Genomic DNA, 18,279 nt, shown 5'->3' on the forward strand with positions numbered 1-18,279 from the left:
TATATACGACTGCGAATCCGGCGTGCCGGAATCGCTCGCTCGGAATGAAAATGCAGCGTTCGTTCTACGGACGATGTGGATAGAAGAAGTATTGCAATTAAAGCTCCGCTCGTTTTTCATTCATTAAGTATAAACACTCAATTCGCGAATTCAGATAGCCTTTCCAAATGGTCATTCTGAAGACCGGAAGTTTAGGTTAGTTTTTTTAAGTTGACATTTAGGCTAGATGCGTTTGGACTGGGAAATTTTGAAACCTCCATAATTCAAAATATCATCATCATTCATGTCACACTCTCGCTCCAGCTAGTAGACTTCAGCCTTTTTCAATGCTGATGTCACACACAGCGGTTTTGGCTCGATGCAAAGGAGGAATGATTTAATGAAAGATAGATGTCAGATACAGTGGTAGAAATTTTGTTCGGTGTGGACACCGCATCGATTTTTATGCCGTCTAGCGGAAAGTGCCTTTGTTTTTTTTGCATCAAATCATTTTTGCATCTGTACTGAAGTGTAAGCTTTGAGGGACAAGGTTTGAGCGTTAATACCCCTTTATCTTCCGCCTCTAGGCTTGAAAAACACCAATTCGAAAAACTGAAGTTATAACTCGTCTTTGTGGACGGCCATTTGAAAAGCCTGGTTGCCACTGCTTGGATGACTGAAAACGTGAATCGTGAATGACTCGTTGGAGACTTTTATCCGATCGACAATTGAATTCGTGTATTCAACCAATGTTTCCAGATTAAAAGTAGCGTCATATTGTATTTCAAGCCGGATGTAAGGAAGGTGTTTTTCAGTGCTGAGGACTGTGTTCTTCGGTAGAAAACAAAAGGTGAAAATTTATTCTGTAGCGGTTTCTGTCGCCACTACCACCACAACACAACCAATTCGGTTCGGATTTTTTGTTACCGTTCAGCGCGTTTTTCGCGCTGTTTTTGTAAGCATTGAAGATGTAATTTTGCTAAGAGATACTGAGAAACTACTCGGATATTCAATAAGTTCAGTGTTTCAATGTCGCTCTAGACAGCGAGCAGTCAGCAGTACATGGTAATGCTGAGAGTATGAGAGTAGTATTATCTGCTTAAATTTGCGTTTTATTTCATCCGACTCTCCCTCAGTGAAAGCATTTTCATTCATCGGTCCTTGCCAATGCTACCAAATGTTAGTAATAAAGAATTTCAATCCAAAATAACTATAATCTCGGCGGCAATAAAATAGTAGTCTTACGTGAACAATACCATTTATTTTCTTATTGTTTTACGACTTCCGACACCATGATTAACGTGTGTATGTGACCCATATAAAAAAAAGGTTGAGTATCACTGCTCTAGATAATTTGTTTCATTGTGTAGTTCCTCAGTCTCCAGATATTCCAGACATTCCAATAATAGTTAAGTTCACTGTACTGTAGAAGAGACAGTCAATTATATTTGAGGGGCTTAGAATGAAAGGGGTGTAAGTGATTTGATCGATTTCTCTACATCGCCTCTCTCTTTTGGTCATAACTTAGCTACAAACTCATTCCCAGCTGTATTTGATAATGTGGAAGGTAGGTCAGAACCTCATCTATCAGATTCTATAGCAAACTCAAATTGGAACGTTTTTGCAGTTGAGTTATTAATCAAAGAAAAAGTTGACGAAGAGAAATCGATCAAGTCACTTACACCCCTTGCATTCTGAGCCCCTCATTTATATACCGCTAGTCTGAAATTACAAAAGTCCAGAATCGTTTCTCGCTGCCGAATTTATAAACGGAGTCCTAAGGGGCCCTAAAAAACCTGCAGGTTGATTACTAGTGTCTGTGAGACTTTAACTCTTTTGGTCGGCGAGTCGGTTCCAATTTCCGATTTCCCTTAGTTGACTTCCAAAATCCCCATCCATAAAATAAGTGAATTCGTCTACAGTTGTTTCTTTTTTATGTACACTCGCAAATATGAAAATTCCCCAGAAACGTGACCTTACATTTATCTTTTTCTCAATCAGAGGCGTTGAAGTAACCTCAACATCGCAACGGATCGCAATTTATAAGTATACAATAAAAAAAACATCGAATGCAAAAGAAAAATCATTCAATGTTTTGATATCTGAACTTTGCCTCATACAATGGTCAAAAAAAGACATATTTTTCACTTAAAACTGAAATCCGAGCACAAACAAGAAAAAAGGTTGCTCTATTAATTTTAAGCAAAGATGATGATAATTATGATTTATTGAATACTAGCACAAATGTGAAAGATGAAAAGTGCAGAATGATTGATTGAGTTACGGTTATGTCGTAATCGAAAGCGTGATATAATGGTATAATGAGAATCTTGACAATGTAAGGCAGTATTATAAGGTATTTGAAACCAAAGGACTCGAGTCGCTTCCTGGATCTGTTCAACTAAGCTGTTCAAACATTGTACCGTAGAGATTCTAGAACGAATACTATCTATCTCAGCTTTGAACTTCATAAATTTCGATTGTATGGTCAAATGGTAAAATGGTCTAATAAAATCTACGAAAACAATATAACATATAGCGTTTGAATTCATTATATTTTCAAAATTTTCTCTTTTAATTCTCCTCAGGGTTTCCTTCCCGTCTTTATGCGTAACTTGAAACAGGAACTAGTGGAATTATATTTGGTTGAAGTATACCATACAACAATTGAACTTGTGAAAGAGAAACAGTTCTCTTCAATCATTTTTTTTAACCCCTTCACGTATAACGTCGAACCATACTCGTGGCGATTAGACTGTGCCAGAACGTACAACATCGAACCTCACTCGTCGTATATCGATGTGAAATCGATACATGCTTCAGGCGTGTGATGATGTGGGACTGCTACGATCGTAGGTAAGATACACACACTCAGCAGAATATCGAAACGATTCACTGTGCTCGTGTTTGGGCCCTGTTGGTTAAATCGTACGGCAAGGGGTTAATGGAGATACACCAAATATCACACACAGATAATAGGTAACCGCCAACAAAATTAGCAAATTCCAGCAAAAGATCGAAAGTAGAACGAAGCCGAAATAGCAACAGGTCAAAAGTAAAAGAATGCGTATTATTATTAATTGGAATTTTAGAATAGCCGTGGGAAATTTTCCAACTGATTTTTCTTTCATACTTCATGTATCTGTCATCCCGAGTAACATTGGGAAATATCCAAACGTTTAGTCGTCGGCAATTAATACATTGATGAGTATATAACACAGCTATTATAATTTTATTTCCACTTTAATAATACATTATCCTATCTCATGAGTGTTACAATTAGCGTAATATTCCATATATGTAAAATATCGTTCTTATATAATACCGTAAAGTAAGTAGGAGTTAACTAATCTAAACATTTGTAAACATAACTATTTGTTAAAAGATAATTTATCTTCGCTGCCTTTCGTTACTGTGGTGGAAAAATGTAACCCATTTTTTTCTCCATCGCCCGTTAAATATTAGCTCGGTATGTCAGTCCATATCGTTACCATTCGAGTGTGTTCTCGGAGGGGATGTAAAACATTGTTAAAAAATGCAATCGATCGTCGTTGTATGTTCGCCGCGGAAGTCATTAAAGCGATTGGAAGTGAGTATATAGTACAGCTTTCTAAGGTTAACTAAGTATACTACAAGACAAAAACATTGAAACAAGTAGATGGCAAATAGGGGGTTTTTAGATTCTGACTACACGATACAGTGATATATTTTTTATCAAAATCTTCATTACTCACAGTCATTGACAACGTTGATACAGAGAAAATACTGCTGGAATGTTTCGTTTGATGTACGAGGAATGAGATTCCTCACCGGGTGCTACTATCCGTGAGTTACACATTTTAAAGCTATTTTTTGTCTAGTAAATACAACTGACATATCAACTAAAAATGCTTGGAAGTACTAAAATCGATTATGTTAACATGTTTCTTCACTATATATTGTATACACGGTTTATCTTAAATTAAGGTTGCTTTTAACAACAGATCACGTATAAAACAATTCGTTAACTTAATTTTCGTATCCTGATGCTGCTAAAATATGGATGCCTATAGATGCAACCATCCAAAAATGAAGGCGTGTCGAAATAGATGAGGTAAAGCCGCGAGATTATTTCGAGCACATGCTATGATATTTCCGTTACTAAAAGTATGTGTATATTATATACAAAACCTAAGGTCACTTAATTCCCCTTATGTAAAATACGTAGCTTCGAGCCGTTTTTTAAAAAAACTTTGTTTCATAATACGTACCGATATTCATCTATAAAAATAGTACAACAATTAACAATTACTATGTCTGGCCCCGCGCATCAGCGGCACAAGAAGAGAGGGTGGTCCTGCTTGTCGGAGGAACGGATGGGCCAATAATTCTGCTGCCGTAGCGCGTTGTACCGGGTCCCTCACAAGCATTCGATCGAGGAAGTTCTGTAACCGGCTGGACACTTTGTGAGAATTTTTCAATTTTGGCGGAGGCATGTCGCGAATTCTTCGCATTGCCTGCAGCGGGGGCTCGTTGAAGAAAGGTGGTTCACCGTCAATCATCTCGATGACCATTATACCCAACGACCAGATGTCAACTTCCGGCCCGTACGGCAGTCGAGAAATTACCTCCGGCGACATCCAGTAGGGTGTTCCCACTAATGATTTCCGCTTGGGAAGTTCCTGTGAAACCTGGGCACAAAATCCGAAATCGGATAGTTTCACGCGACCATCCGATGCCAACAGAATCGAGTCCGACTTGATGTCACGATGAATGACGCCCTTTGGAAAAAAAACATTTTAATGTGAGAAAAATATAAACGCCAATCACATTCTGGCGAACACATACCTGTGAGTGTAGATAGGACAGCGCCTTCAGACACTGCTTGCAAACCGTTGCAATCTGCTCTTCATCCATGCGCGAATGGGTAACGATGTCTGTCAGGGCACCACCCTCGAGATACTCCATGACAACCCACAGTTCATCGTTTACCAGAAAACTGCTGTATGTTTCCACGATGTTCGGATGATGGTAGTCTCTCATGATAACCACCTCATTGAATAGCAGCTCGCGCCGCTGCTGTTTTCGCAAATCCATTTTTTTGACAGCCACCTGGCGTCCTGCAGGAAGAAATGCGTGTACTTGAACCTTTTGTTTAACTTCATAATAATACATTAATGTTGATTCCAGTAAAGCGGTATGTTAGCGAATGCGTATAGACTTGCAAAATGTAACACTGTGATGATCGATGATGTAATTTCTCGAAACACAGCCGGTTGAGCCGACGGAGAACGTTGTAAATCAGAACATTAACGTTATCAACCGGAAAACTCAAAGGAGAACGAACATTTGAAAGTAGATACAAAAAAGGATGAGTTAAGGTGGAGGTGGAAGGAAGCAACAAATGGCTGCCACAATGGCGCTCATTTCGTCCATCTCCCTCCCTCACCCCTCGACCGAAATTCAATAGTTTTGCGAAACAGTGTGAAGAAAATAATCGTTTTCACACACTTCCCATGAAGTAATATCAACTAAAATCTAATCGATTATTCACAAGATATTCAATTTTCATCTGCCGTCGCAATGTCAGGGTGGCCACTCAATCTCAATTTTTGAATTCCCGCATTTTTCCCGACTTTTTCCTGCATGATTTCAGGAAATTCCCGACTCTCAAAAATTAAAATAATACTGTGTGATTAGTTGAAAATCTCGAATTACGAAAATATTTTTACTTTATTGTTTCCAAGTCCCGCATGTGACAAAAAATTGAACGGTGTGTTCTCAGCAACAGATTTTGGGTTGGATGTAGGGTTCAGGAGATACGGACGGGATTGTTTCAGGAATACTGTTTCTGAGACCATTTATTAGAATAACTGACTGGGGGGCTGCAAATCAACCCTTCCGTCCCGGGTACGAAAGCTTCACTCTACGCTCTTTCTTAATTGATTTATTTTAATGACTTGTTAAGACCCCTATTCTGGATCTACATCTCAACTATAAACTAATATTTTTTCAAAGATACGAATGATTCTATTGGATGCCATAAGAACACCATAACAGAAAAGAATGTGAATTATTCGTATTATATTTATTAAGCGTTATTGCAAATTCAGTTCAACTTTCAACACTTTTTGAGCATTTTCTCGTCCATCAAGGCTACATCTTCATTTTTTAGCCTCAAGTTCCTTCGCTTCTTTTTCTGCTTCCCGCTTTCGTTTTTATCGACGAATACTTCCAAGCATAATTCCATCTGTTTCTTCGCTACATCCGGACAGTTGGAAATCACATCCGGTTTCATACACGCTAGGTTATAAGTGATGGGATACGACAATTTGTTCAAAAAATTGCAGTAGAACTCACGACATGTGGTACTAAGTATGAGGATCTTTATTGTAAATTTTGGCGTAATCCTTTGCTGTTTCGTTGCAAATTCAATTTCAATACTTCCAGGAAGCAGTAGATTGGTTTTTATGAGTTAAAGTTATGATTGGGCGATCTTGGATCGATATTTAATAAATCCGTTTCGTTTTCCGATTGTTTGGATTGATTCTTTGTATTCGATATTTTTCTTCCGATATTTTTATCTTAGAAAATTTGTTTGTAGATTTGTTTTCCAGAGCACATCCATTTTAATTTCACCAAAGACCTAATGAATTCTATAAACATAATGTCCAAGTCAGTCTGATTCTACTAATATTGACTTCCGTACAAGTGATAGCGGCAGCACGTATGAGTTCTAAACAAATACCAGTTGTTTAATTTCTAATAATAATATTTATATTCCGTTCCGTATTCCATAACGCTACAAGACGAATGCTCTGGAAAATGCATTTTTTCTGGGTTTAAAAGTTTTTTTGTGGCCTTCATATTGAAAATCCAAATGAAATGCCTTTGATGTTTGAATAGAAATATGAAATTTGTATTGCCTGTTTAAAGAAAAGACGGTCCTCATATAAGATAAACAAATAAATTGTAAGAAAGACATTTGATTTTTCAAAGATCGATTCTTTGGTACGGATTTAATCAGTGGAACGATCCCTACGCCGTTTAGAAAATCGATTCGTCAAGATCGATCTTTTTTTCAAAGAGCGCCCAATCCTAGATCTCACTTTCAGGCGTTCGGACTTCATAAATTTCTCCATTACAGCTCTTTCAAGTCCCGCTAGGTCTTCGAAAAGGAAAAAAAAAACCATCGGTGCTTCCGTCTGATATTCATGCAAACACGATTTAATTGTCGATGTTACCGTAACATAAAAAGTCAATTTCTGTCCAAGCAACATTGGCGACAATCTCAAATACCTTTGACCGGAAAACTAATCCAAAACTCCGTTTAAAGTTTAAATGGCTTCCTTTAAGCTTATTCTCCTCTTGTTCCTAGGTGTGGTAGCATTTGAACCGCACGTCCCGCAACACGTTCGTTCTCCAACCAGCGAAGATTACAAAACTTCAACAGAAATACAGTTGAACCCGTTACTGCCGTGTAATCTGCCCTTCTCAGAGAAAGTCACCCAAATTCCATTCGGTTTTTCTCAGCCCCTCCTTGGAAGAATTATGAACCGTATTGAGTTTCCAATATTGAGAATTTCGTACGACCGGTTTGATGTAAGTTCTTGAACCGCTTGTAAAATCTTTAAACATTTTCCAGTTTATTGCTAGGCCATCCATGAAACATTAAATTACTTTCTTCAATAGAGGAGTTTTTGAAAAACACAGATTCACGCTGCTTAGAACGTCGTAGCGCGCTAAAACATATAGGGGAACTGGGGAGAATGTGGTCACCCTAAGGAACATGTCCATTTCCTGTGACCACATACTACTAAAATTCCCGTTCTTCGAAGAATATTGTAGCTCAACTTATTGTAGTTCAACTTTGCCCCCCAAACAACGAAATGCGAAATATGCGAAATAATCGCTGAAATTGAACAAAATATCTGTTCACCTCTTCTAGAATATGTGAACAGTCGTCCAAACTGTTGATTATTCGCAAATATCAGGTCAAATAAACTAAATTTCTAAATTTTAAAAGTCATGAAATTCTTCAAACAAGAGATGATTATCAATAGTGTCAATAGTCAATAGTTATACTACCAAACAAGCAGGTGACCACTTTACCCCACATTACCCCCACTGTGGGTGACCACTTTACCCCACAATCGATAACACAAAATTCTTGTTTTTGACGCCTTCGGCAATGAAATATATAGTATAACTCTTGCTATGCTTTATGAATCTACTCTCGATTGGCCGGAAATGTCATACACCACCAATTGGATGGGTAATGGGAGACAATAACAGAAGAGCAGAAAACGAACATAATAATAACATAATATCGACGGCGGTACATAAGCCAGAAGATGCCTTTTGCGACTACTCGATTGTTGTTCTGCATGATCCTGGCAACCGCTTTGCATGTACGCATCACCAGCACTTCCGTTTTGAGATGAGATATTTACATTTCAGTTTCCAATTACGTCGATTGCCTCAGGCGCACACATCTTACATCGAGCGTTTCCCCTACTAAAGACTAATGAAACTATTCAGTAATAAAACAAAGGTTTTTTTATCACATCGCTCCTAGTGGACGGTTTTTGAAGTTTTTTAGATCCTATGTGTTTTGAAAACAATTATCATGCAAGGGAAATGGAGAGAAAAAAATGTGCCTAGTCGCTTAGAAAATTTGTTGTGGTCCGTTGTGGTAGAAGGGCATTTGCTAATGTGTTAAATTTACCTTCTTTCTTTCTTTCTTTGTTTTTAAGAGGCTTTAAACTTTGCAGTTCATTCGCCTCTATTAAATTTACCTTGAAATACAATGCGGTACATACATGAAAAATTTAAAAACCATTGACGATGATTCGGTAGTCCCAAACCAAACATCCTAGAGGAACTGTCGATCAAAAACTGGGTAGAAATACCGTAAAGGCTATCATGAGCAAGGCAAACGTTTTGGTTCGCGATTTGGTGAAAAAATTAGATACAGTCCGCAGTACAGTGCAAAGAATTCATTTCCGGGGTTTCAATTCTTATCGAGCCAGTAAAACCCAAACCGATCACTTAAACAGAATACTTTGACCTGACTTCGTGCCTTGTACGTACAACTGATAACCAAACTTGGAGGTCATTTGCTCATAGATAATGAAATCCACGTGAAGGCCAACTTCGTTTAGATCTCAGGACATAAATTTTCTATGGCTAGAGAAGATGTTCCTGCAAAATACAAGTTTTTTTTTGCTGATTAATTGGAACGAAAATGCATGGTCCCAGCTGCTCCCAGAAAACTAGAACTTTCTTCACAGATAAGGCAATGAATTCGACAGTATACAAGAAAGAGTGTCTCCAGAAACGAATTTTGTCGTTCATCCGATTTCCCGTGATGTTTAAGCCAGATCTTGCGAGCTGTCATTACAGTAAGTAACGAGTGTTAAATAAAAAATGAGAATTTTTTCAATACCTTTCAGTAACTCAAAAAAAGAGCGTAAAATTTTCTTTCTTCAAGAAAATTGCTCTTTGGGCTCCCTAGAAACAGTAGGCGTGTTTGGTTTTGCTAATTTGAATTTAGTCAAAGCAAAGATGGCGTCGAAACAGCACGTGCTCCGCGAACGCATTGTACGGTTCTACGAAACGCATTTCCAGCAAGGAAAAAAGTTCACGGTGGCACATTTTAAGGAAGAAAATGTACCTGTTAGTACGGTATATCGTATCCTGGGTTCCCTGAACGTAGAGCGGAAGGTCGGAAGTGGTCGTCCGGTGACGATAATGACGAAGCAGAGGAAGACATCGTTAAAGAAGCTGTTTGACAACAAGGACGCAACCAGCCTGCGTGACGCCGGTCGGAAATATGGCTGCTCCCACGTATTGATCCATCGGACCTTCAAGATGGAAGGAATCGTCTGCAGGAAGAAGACGAGGTCGCCGGAGTACACGGAGGAGCAGATTGAGACGGTTAAATCACAGTGTCGGTGGATGACCAAAAAATACCGCGGGACGTCTTTCGTTCTGGACGACGAAAGCTATTTTCCACTGTCCAAAACGCATATTCTTCTTCTTCTTCTTGAATGGCGTTAACGTTCCCTGTGGAACTTTTGCCGTCTCAACGTATTCATTAACTAGCGTCGTTCATTAATACTTGGTTGAGATTTCTATGCCGAATAACACGCCTTGAATGTACTCTAAAGTGGCAAGCTCTAGAATACGCGTGACCACAGTGCAAGCCGGAAGAATTTTCTTTGACGAAAAATCCCCCAACCAGAACGGGAATCGAACCCGAACACCCGGCATGATAGTGTGGGACGCTAACCACTCGGCCACGGGTGCACATAAACGCATATGATAATTACTACTCCAGCGACAAGTCATCCACACCGCCTGAAGTGAAATACAAGTTCAAGCACAAGTTTGAAAAAAGGTTACGTTGTACATCGCCATTTCTGACCGGGGCATTTCAAAGCCTTGGTTTAAGCCGAGCGGTCTGGCAATCAACAAACAAATCTATCGAGAAGAGTGCCTCGATAAAATCCTGCTGCCGTTCCTGAACGAGCATAACGCGGATGGGAAGTACGTCTTCTGGTCGGACAAGGCGTCTTCCCATTACGCCAAGAAGACGCTGGCGTATCTTGAGGAGAAAAAGATACCGTTCGTGCCGAAAGATCGTAACCCAACAAACTTGCCCCAGTGCCGCCCAATAGAGGATTTCTTTGGCTCACTCAGTGCCCTAGTGTATAAAAACAATTGGAGGGCCAAGGACACGAAGCAACTGACTACAAGAATCCGGAATTGTATCCGGAAAATGGACGTAAGTGCCGTACAACATTCTTGTGAGAGCATCGCGACAAAGTTTCGTCGAACAGCAGACCACGGCCCTTACTCAAACATTCACTGACATTTTTTTGAAGAAAATACATTATATTATTAATAAAAAATACTGAAACCGATTAAAAAAAAAATTTTTTTTATATGTGATTGAAAAAATTCTCATTTTTTATTTAACACCCGTTATGTACTACAATGGTACGAGGTGAATGGGGTTCAATTTGTTCCGCTAATCCTCAACCCTCAGTTGCCTCAGTTCAGAAACTCAGTGAAAACTGAAGGTAAAGAATAACATGACCAAAAACGTCATTCAAATGAAGATTTGGTGAAATAAGATAGCCAAAACAATGGACGATTGAAGGGTGAAGTTTTTCCTGCGAAGCGGAACGTCACGGTCGTCCTGGACGACGAAACGTGTTTAACGCTGGATGGCAACGACTGGCAGGGAACCAGTTACTTTACATCCCTCACTAAGGAGATAAGTTCCGACGTGCAGTACATCTGCCACAAGTTCCCAAAGAAGGGCTAGCCATCAGCGAAAAGGGGGTGTCAAAGCCGCTCTTCCTCCGTTCGGAACTTTCGGTGAACGGGAAATTTACAGAACAAAGTGCTTGCCAGAAATTGCCTCCTTCATCCGGACGGGGGGGTGTTGTTTTGACCGGACTTGGCCTCCACCCATTACGCGAAGAAGTCGCTGGAGGAGATGAACCGCTTGAAGGTAAATATTATTCCGAAGTCCGCCAACCCTCCGAACGTCTGCCTGCTGCGTCTCATCGCATATTCTGGGCAAAACATGAAGCGGTGGATCTACTTCAATAATTTCGGGGTGAAAACTGAGGAGGAACTAATAATTAAATTCATATCATTCGTTCGACAACTCGCAAGTAGATCGGACAAGATTTCGAAACGATCCAACAAAGGTGTTTTTTTCCACATCGAATCAGACTGTGTATTTTTTCATCGGTTGCGCTTGCGAGTAGAGCGAAGCTCAAAGTGGTGCGCGACCGAAACGCAGAGGATACGCTTCAAGAACTCCACACTAAAAACTGTGAAGATTCTTGCATGCGATCGACTGAAATCTGTGTCACAAAAAAATGACAAAAGAGTTCTCAATCGGACAAACTCTTTTCGTGTGACTTTTGAGGGTTCCGCCCTTCTAAACTACGTTGCAATAGGGGCACTTCGTCTACCTGTGCGGTTGTTTGTACCCCGGGTAATGATATGCAACAAATGCAACTCGGTCATACGGCCGCCTATTGTTGCAATAAAAAACGTTGCGCAGATTGTGAAGGAAGCCATGATGAGAATCCTTGCGCGGAAGAGCACAAGTGTCTTCATTGCGGCGGGACTCCTCATGATATTATTCAATGCCCGGTGTACAAACAACGAGGGGAAAAAATCAAGCGTTCCTTAAAGGAACGTTCCAAGCGGACTTATGCAGAAATGTTTAAGAGTTCCGTTCCAACGACTCAGGACAATCCCTATTCCATTCTGCAGAACGACGAGCCTGTTGCTGACGCTCCCAATGCGGGAAGTTCCGGTACATCGCAGGGTGCCATCAGGAAAAGAAAAATTACTTCTTTTCCATCACTCCCCAGAAAGATGACCGAAATTTCCCAAGTTGGAATGAAACCTCAAATCGAACGTGCTGAGAATAAACCGAAGCAAGTACCACCTGGTTTACGTGGTTCTTCTACGCACCAGGGGACCTCAGCACTTCCCAGAGCAGCACCCAGCTCGTCTGTTTCATTTTCGCGGTCGAGGCAACAGCCACAATCTGGTTTGCTTGCGCTTTCTGACCTGGTGGACAACATTTTAAACGCTTTAAATATAAATGACCCTATTAAAAGCATAGTATTATGTTTGCTCCCGATTGTGAGAACATTTTTGAAAGAAAAATGTGGTTTTTTAGCAGCGTTCATTTCCCTCGATGCCTGATCCAGTGCAAGAGGTCAAGGATTTGACCACTGTAATACAGTGGAATTGCAGAAGCATCATCCCTAAACTAGATCCATTTAAATTTTTAGTTTATAGTTCTAACTGTGATGTATTTTCCCTCTGTGAAACATGGCTTTCTTCAGCCGACGAGCTGAATTTCCACGATTTTAACATTATTCGCCTCGATCGAAATGACTCGTTTGGTGGCGTACTATTGGGGGTCAAAAAATGTCACCCCTTCTATAGAGTCACTCTCCCATCGATGACAGGCATTGAAGTTGTCGCTTGACAGACACAAATCAATGGCAAAGACCTCTGCATTGCCTCGATATATATTCCTCCAAGAACCATGGTCGGCCGCCATCAGTTTTTTGATATCATCGAGGCATTCCCGGAGCCGCGGCAAATCTTAGGTGACCTCAACTCCCATGGAACAGCATGGGGGTCACACTACGATGACAGTTGTGCCACGCTGATTTATGATCTGTGTGACAACTTCAACATGACAGTTTTAAATACAGGGGAAGCAACTAGGATAGCCAACCCTCCTGCACGGGCAGGTATGCTAGACATATCACTTTGCTCTTCTTCGTTATCCCTGGATTGCACGTGGAAGGTAATCCAAGATCCCTACGATAGTGATCACCTGCCAATAATTGTATCGATCGCCAATGAATCAGGTTCTCGTGAGTCAGTCGATATTGCGTATGACCTCACGAAAAATATTGACTAGATATATTTGCAGAAATAATATCTGGAGCACTTGTTTCAATGCATGAACTTCCGAACTTCCGTTCCTGCACAAAGCGTCGTACGCGACATTCCGCTCCAAGGCGATTATGAGAATTTTTCGATGGTAGAATTTTCAATTGCCCTCCTCTCATGTAACAATTCAGCTCCGGGGTCGGACAAGATTCAATTCAACTTGTTGAACAATCTTCCCGAGTTGGCGAAACAGCGTTTGCTGAACTTGTTCAACAAATTTCTGGAGCTGAATACAGTCCCGCATGACTGGAGACAAGTGAGAGTGATAGCCATACGAAAACCCAACAAGCCGGCTTGCGATCACAATTCGTATAGGCCGTTGCAATGTTATCCTGTATTCGTAAATTGTTAGAGAAAATGATTCTACTGCGTTTGGACAAGTGGGTTGAAACGAACAATTTGCGGTCAAATACTCAGTTTGGCTTCCGCCGAGGTAAAGGGATGAACGATTGTCTCGCGCTGCTATCTTCTGAAATCCAAATCGCATTTGCTCGCAAAGAACAAATGGCTTCCGTTTTCCTCGATATCGAAAGGGCATTTGATTCAGTTTCCATGGAAATTCTCTCAGAGAAACTTCATAATCGTGGACTTTCGCCAATTCTGAATCATTTCCTGTACAATTTACTGTCAGAAAAGCACATGTTTTTCAATCATGGCAGCTTGAAATCTTCTCGATACAGTTTTATGGGCCTACCACAAGGTTCCTGCCTAAGCCCCCCCTTGTATAGTTTTTACGTCAATGATATGGATGATTGTCTAACTAGAAACTGCACGCTGAGACAACTTGCAGACGATGGAGTTATTTCCATCACGGGTACTAATCCCGCCGTTCTGCAAAAATCCATGCAAGATACCCTGAACAACCTGTTCACGTGGGCTCTCAAGCTGGGTATCGAATTCTCTACGGGGAAAACCGTAATGGTAGTTTTTTCAAGGAAGCACGAACCCGCCCAATTCCAGATTCACCTATCCGGCAAACCGATCAGGCACTCGATGTTTTTCAAATACCTTGGAGTATATTTTGATTCTAAATGTACCTGGGGAACACACATTGTGTATTTGAAACAGAAATGCCAGCAAAGACCCAATTTTCTCCAAACAATAACCGGTACATGGTGGGGCGCCCATCCAGGAGACCTCATTCCAGCTGTCAGGATTCATATTCTCAAGCTGGAGAGAATACAATATCGTTGCTTGCGTATAGCCATGGGGTGTTTGCATTCGACACATACGATGAGTCTCGAAGTCTTGGCAGGAGTAACCCCGATTACTCTTCGGTTCACAGAATTATCCTACAGATTTCTCATCCGTTGCAAGATCATAAATCCATTGATGATTGATAACTTCGAAAATCTACTCCAACTGACTCCTCAGTCAAGTTTTATGTCTTTACACCATGAATACCTTATCCATGAAATGCACCCTTAACCAGGCATCTCCAACCAAGTTTGCTTCCCATACTTTTTTGATCATTTTTGATCTGTCCATGCAACAAAAAATTCATGGAACCCCAGATCATCTACGCTCCAATGTTATTCCGTCGATATTTTCGGAAAAATATGGAAAAGTTAGATCTGATAAAATGTTCTTTACTGACGGTTCATTCATAAACGGGTCCACTGGCTTCGGCATCTTCAGTGAAAATTCCAGTGCCTCTTTCAAACTCAAAGATCCTTGTTCCGTGTATGTCGCTGAACTGGGCACTAGGGATCATTGAAACATTGCCCATCGACCATTATTTTATTTTTTCAGACAGTTTCAGCTCAATAGAGGCAATCCGCTCAATGAAAGTTGATAAACGCTCATCTTATTTTTTAACAAGAATAAGACATCTGTTGAGTGTTTGGGTCGAAAATTTATTCAAGATTACCTTAGCATGGGTTCCCTTTCATTGCTCGATTCCGGGGAATGAGAAAGCGGACTCGCTAGATAAGGTGGGCGCTTCAGAAGGCACGCTTTTTGAAAGGCAAATTGCTTATAACGATTTTTTTTACATTCCTCGTCAGCACACACTCGTTAGTTGGCAGCGCATGTGGAGTGAAGATGAGTTCGGTCGCTAGTTACACACGATTATCCCTAAGGTCTCGACGAGTGCTTGGTTTAAGAGATTGAATGTAGGTCGTGATTTCATTCGCTTGATGGCTTATGTCCAATCACTACAACCTAAACGCGCATCTCTATCGCATTGGGCTCGCAGCAAACAATCTTTGTGATTGTGGCGATGGCTACCACGACATCGAGCATATTGTCTGGTCGTGTATCCGGTTCCGTGCTGCTCGCTCTCAGCTCTCTAGAGCACTGAGAGCAATAGGCAGACAATCGGATATCCCCGTCCGGGATATCTGCTTCATCTATACCTGTTCCTCAGAAACGCCGATGTCAACGTTTAATGATGTTTCCTTCGTTGTGTCCCTGTTTCATATCCCTCCTATCCGATCTATAAATCTTTACTTAGTCGCGACAATACATACACACACTCTTTACAGATACACGGGCCAAAGGTTGTGCAGTCCACTGATCATTCAACAAGAGGCAAAGGTTGTACCGCTCATGACAACTCTACACGAGCTGATGTTTGTGCCGGCTAGTGACCATTCTATCCTGGATTCCTCGAGTCAAGAAGACGCACCACGCTAGATATGAGGTACAGACTAGGGGGGCGTTGCTGATTAATGGTCAACTGCATCCCAATAGGAAGTATCCCGTGTCGGGCACACGTACAGCGCATTGGAGATAGCAACATCACAATTACGAAAACACTTGTAATACTAACCTCGAGCCAACCGCGAGTAATTGGGTTACATATTACTGACATAGTTGTAAGACAAACATTGTCGAAATATTGAACTCCCGGCCCCGTCAGGCTGACGCCATATGAGCCTTAATAAAAATATATATTTCGGATAAAAAATAAAGCTAAAACAGAAATGAAAAACATGCCAACAAGAAAGTTTTCGGCAACACTAGTGAAAGTTCCGGCCAACTGACCGTCCGACAGAGCGTCAAAATATGTTTGTGACATGTAACATATTTAGGCTCATTAGCAATTTAGTAACAGACGATTCCCGTTTTTGTTGTAGAGGTGTTTCTCGGAGACCTATAATTTCTCATGGATCGTTCGTCGTTGTGTATAAAAATATTCCGAAAACTAGAAGGTAGCGACGTGAGTGTTCACGAAATATACTGTAAGTTAGCTTTATAGGTAGTGGTTTTCACGGTGATCTTCTCAAGTTTCTTAGGGTAGGTTTAGACTAGGGATATATTCATGTGAAGAAATATGATGAGATTTATAGAAATCGCATCAACCGTTTACACTAGCGTGAACTTCTATAATGAATATATTCATATCTTCGGCGAATTTATTCACCTGAAGTAGAACTGCATCCAACTTTAGTGATTTCTCACCAGTGAGAAATTCACAAGCGTTTACATATGCTGAATTTATTCAAGTTATATATACCTCGAATAAGTGTATCATATTTATTCTCACCCGTTTACACCTATTTTCACGTGAATAAATCCATCTATAGCTATAGATCTCCCTAATGTAAACCCGCCATTATGGATCCTTTGTCTTTGGAATAAAAATATTTCAAAACTCAGAAAGCATATGAATATTTAAAGTTTGATTAATGGTAGAGGTGTTCCCCGGTGACCTTCTTACGTTTCTCAAGGATAACCTCTGTCGTCGGGATGAATTGGAAATTTCGACACACAATGAATTGAAAAATATCGTCAGTCCGGTCGTTTCATCGAGAGGTTGAAACTCCGCGTTTACAGTGTTCTCATCGCTTACAGCAGTGAGTCCTGATTCTTAACCCTACCCACTAACAAATATCCCTTCCATGATAAACGCTAGGGAACCACGCGTATAGAGGCGACCCTTCTGGCCTTCGAGCGGCTTTTCATACTAACATTCCTTCCCTTCTCCTGGTGACTGTCTGGACGTGGCCGGCGTCGTTATTGACCATTTAAAGCGAAGAGCGAATCACCGAAAGTTGCACAACGAAAATGATTTGCTAGTCCCAAGCGTCATTCTGTGTGTTCATTGTGCAATTTGGTTGGTTCAGATCAATCACGGAGAGCAACTACGAATTGTACAGTCTACCCAAGCTCAAGCTCATTAGCGTTTTAGCTGTAACAGAGCCGGATTTTTAATCATGAATCGTGAATCACACTACAACTATGTAATCAATAAGGCAAACAGTGTGTTAGTTTTTGCCAATTGCTTCTCACATAACATCCAGGACCCATACACAAAAGCTTTTATATATCACAAATGTAAAGCCTATTCCGAATTATTGTAACATCGTTTGGAACCCGTATATGGTCGTACATGAAGAACGCTTTGCGTCAGTCCAGGAACAGTTTCTCTTTTTTGCACTCCATAAACTGAATTGGACCTCATTTCCACTTCCTTCATATGAAGCACGCTGCATGCTCATAAACATTCAAGCACTAGAAGAACGCCGGAAATTTGCAATGCTTTCCTTTGTCATAACCTAACGTCGCAACAAGTACAATCAGTTGAATGACTAGAAGAACTAAATTTCTACGTACCTAGATGTCAACTAAGAACACAATTTGTTTCTAATCAAAACATCAAGAACAAATTATGTAAATAACACCCCTATCAACCGCATGATGCGTATATACAATCAGCACTGCAAAATAATTGACACAACAATGAATAAAAAAGAGCTAAAAACAAACATGTGCCGTAGGAACATTAACATATAAGTATGTGGTCTACATTTGTTTGACGAAAATGAATAAATAAATCCTCTCGTAAATAAATAAAGGTAAATGAAC

General features: G+C 40.5%; 1 protein-coding gene across 1 annotated transcript in view; it reads right to left on the reverse strand.

Annotated features, from left to right (window-relative positions):
- Positions 1-3,188: 3,188 nt before the first annotated feature.
- Positions 3,189-18,279, reverse strand: part of LOC129765108 (serine/threonine-protein kinase PAK mbt) — a 39,473-nt gene continuing 24,382 nt past the window's right edge. Inside the window, exons 4-5 of the mRNA XM_055764981.1 lie at positions 4,807-5,078; positions 3,189-4,739 (exon numbers count right to left, since the gene is read on the reverse strand). Coding sequence (XP_055620956.1) covers positions 4,260-4,739; positions 4,807-5,078 — 752 coding nt within the window. The 3' untranslated portion in view covers positions 3,189-4,259. The remainder of the gene's footprint in view (positions 4,740-4,806; positions 5,079-18,279) is intronic.

The sequence above is a fragment of the Toxorhynchites rutilus genome, chromosome 2, assembly GCF_029784135.1.
Source record: "Toxorhynchites rutilus septentrionalis strain SRP chromosome 2, ASM2978413v1, whole genome shotgun sequence".
Taxonomy (NCBI): domain Eukaryota; kingdom Metazoa; phylum Arthropoda; class Insecta; order Diptera; family Culicidae; genus Toxorhynchites; species Toxorhynchites rutilus.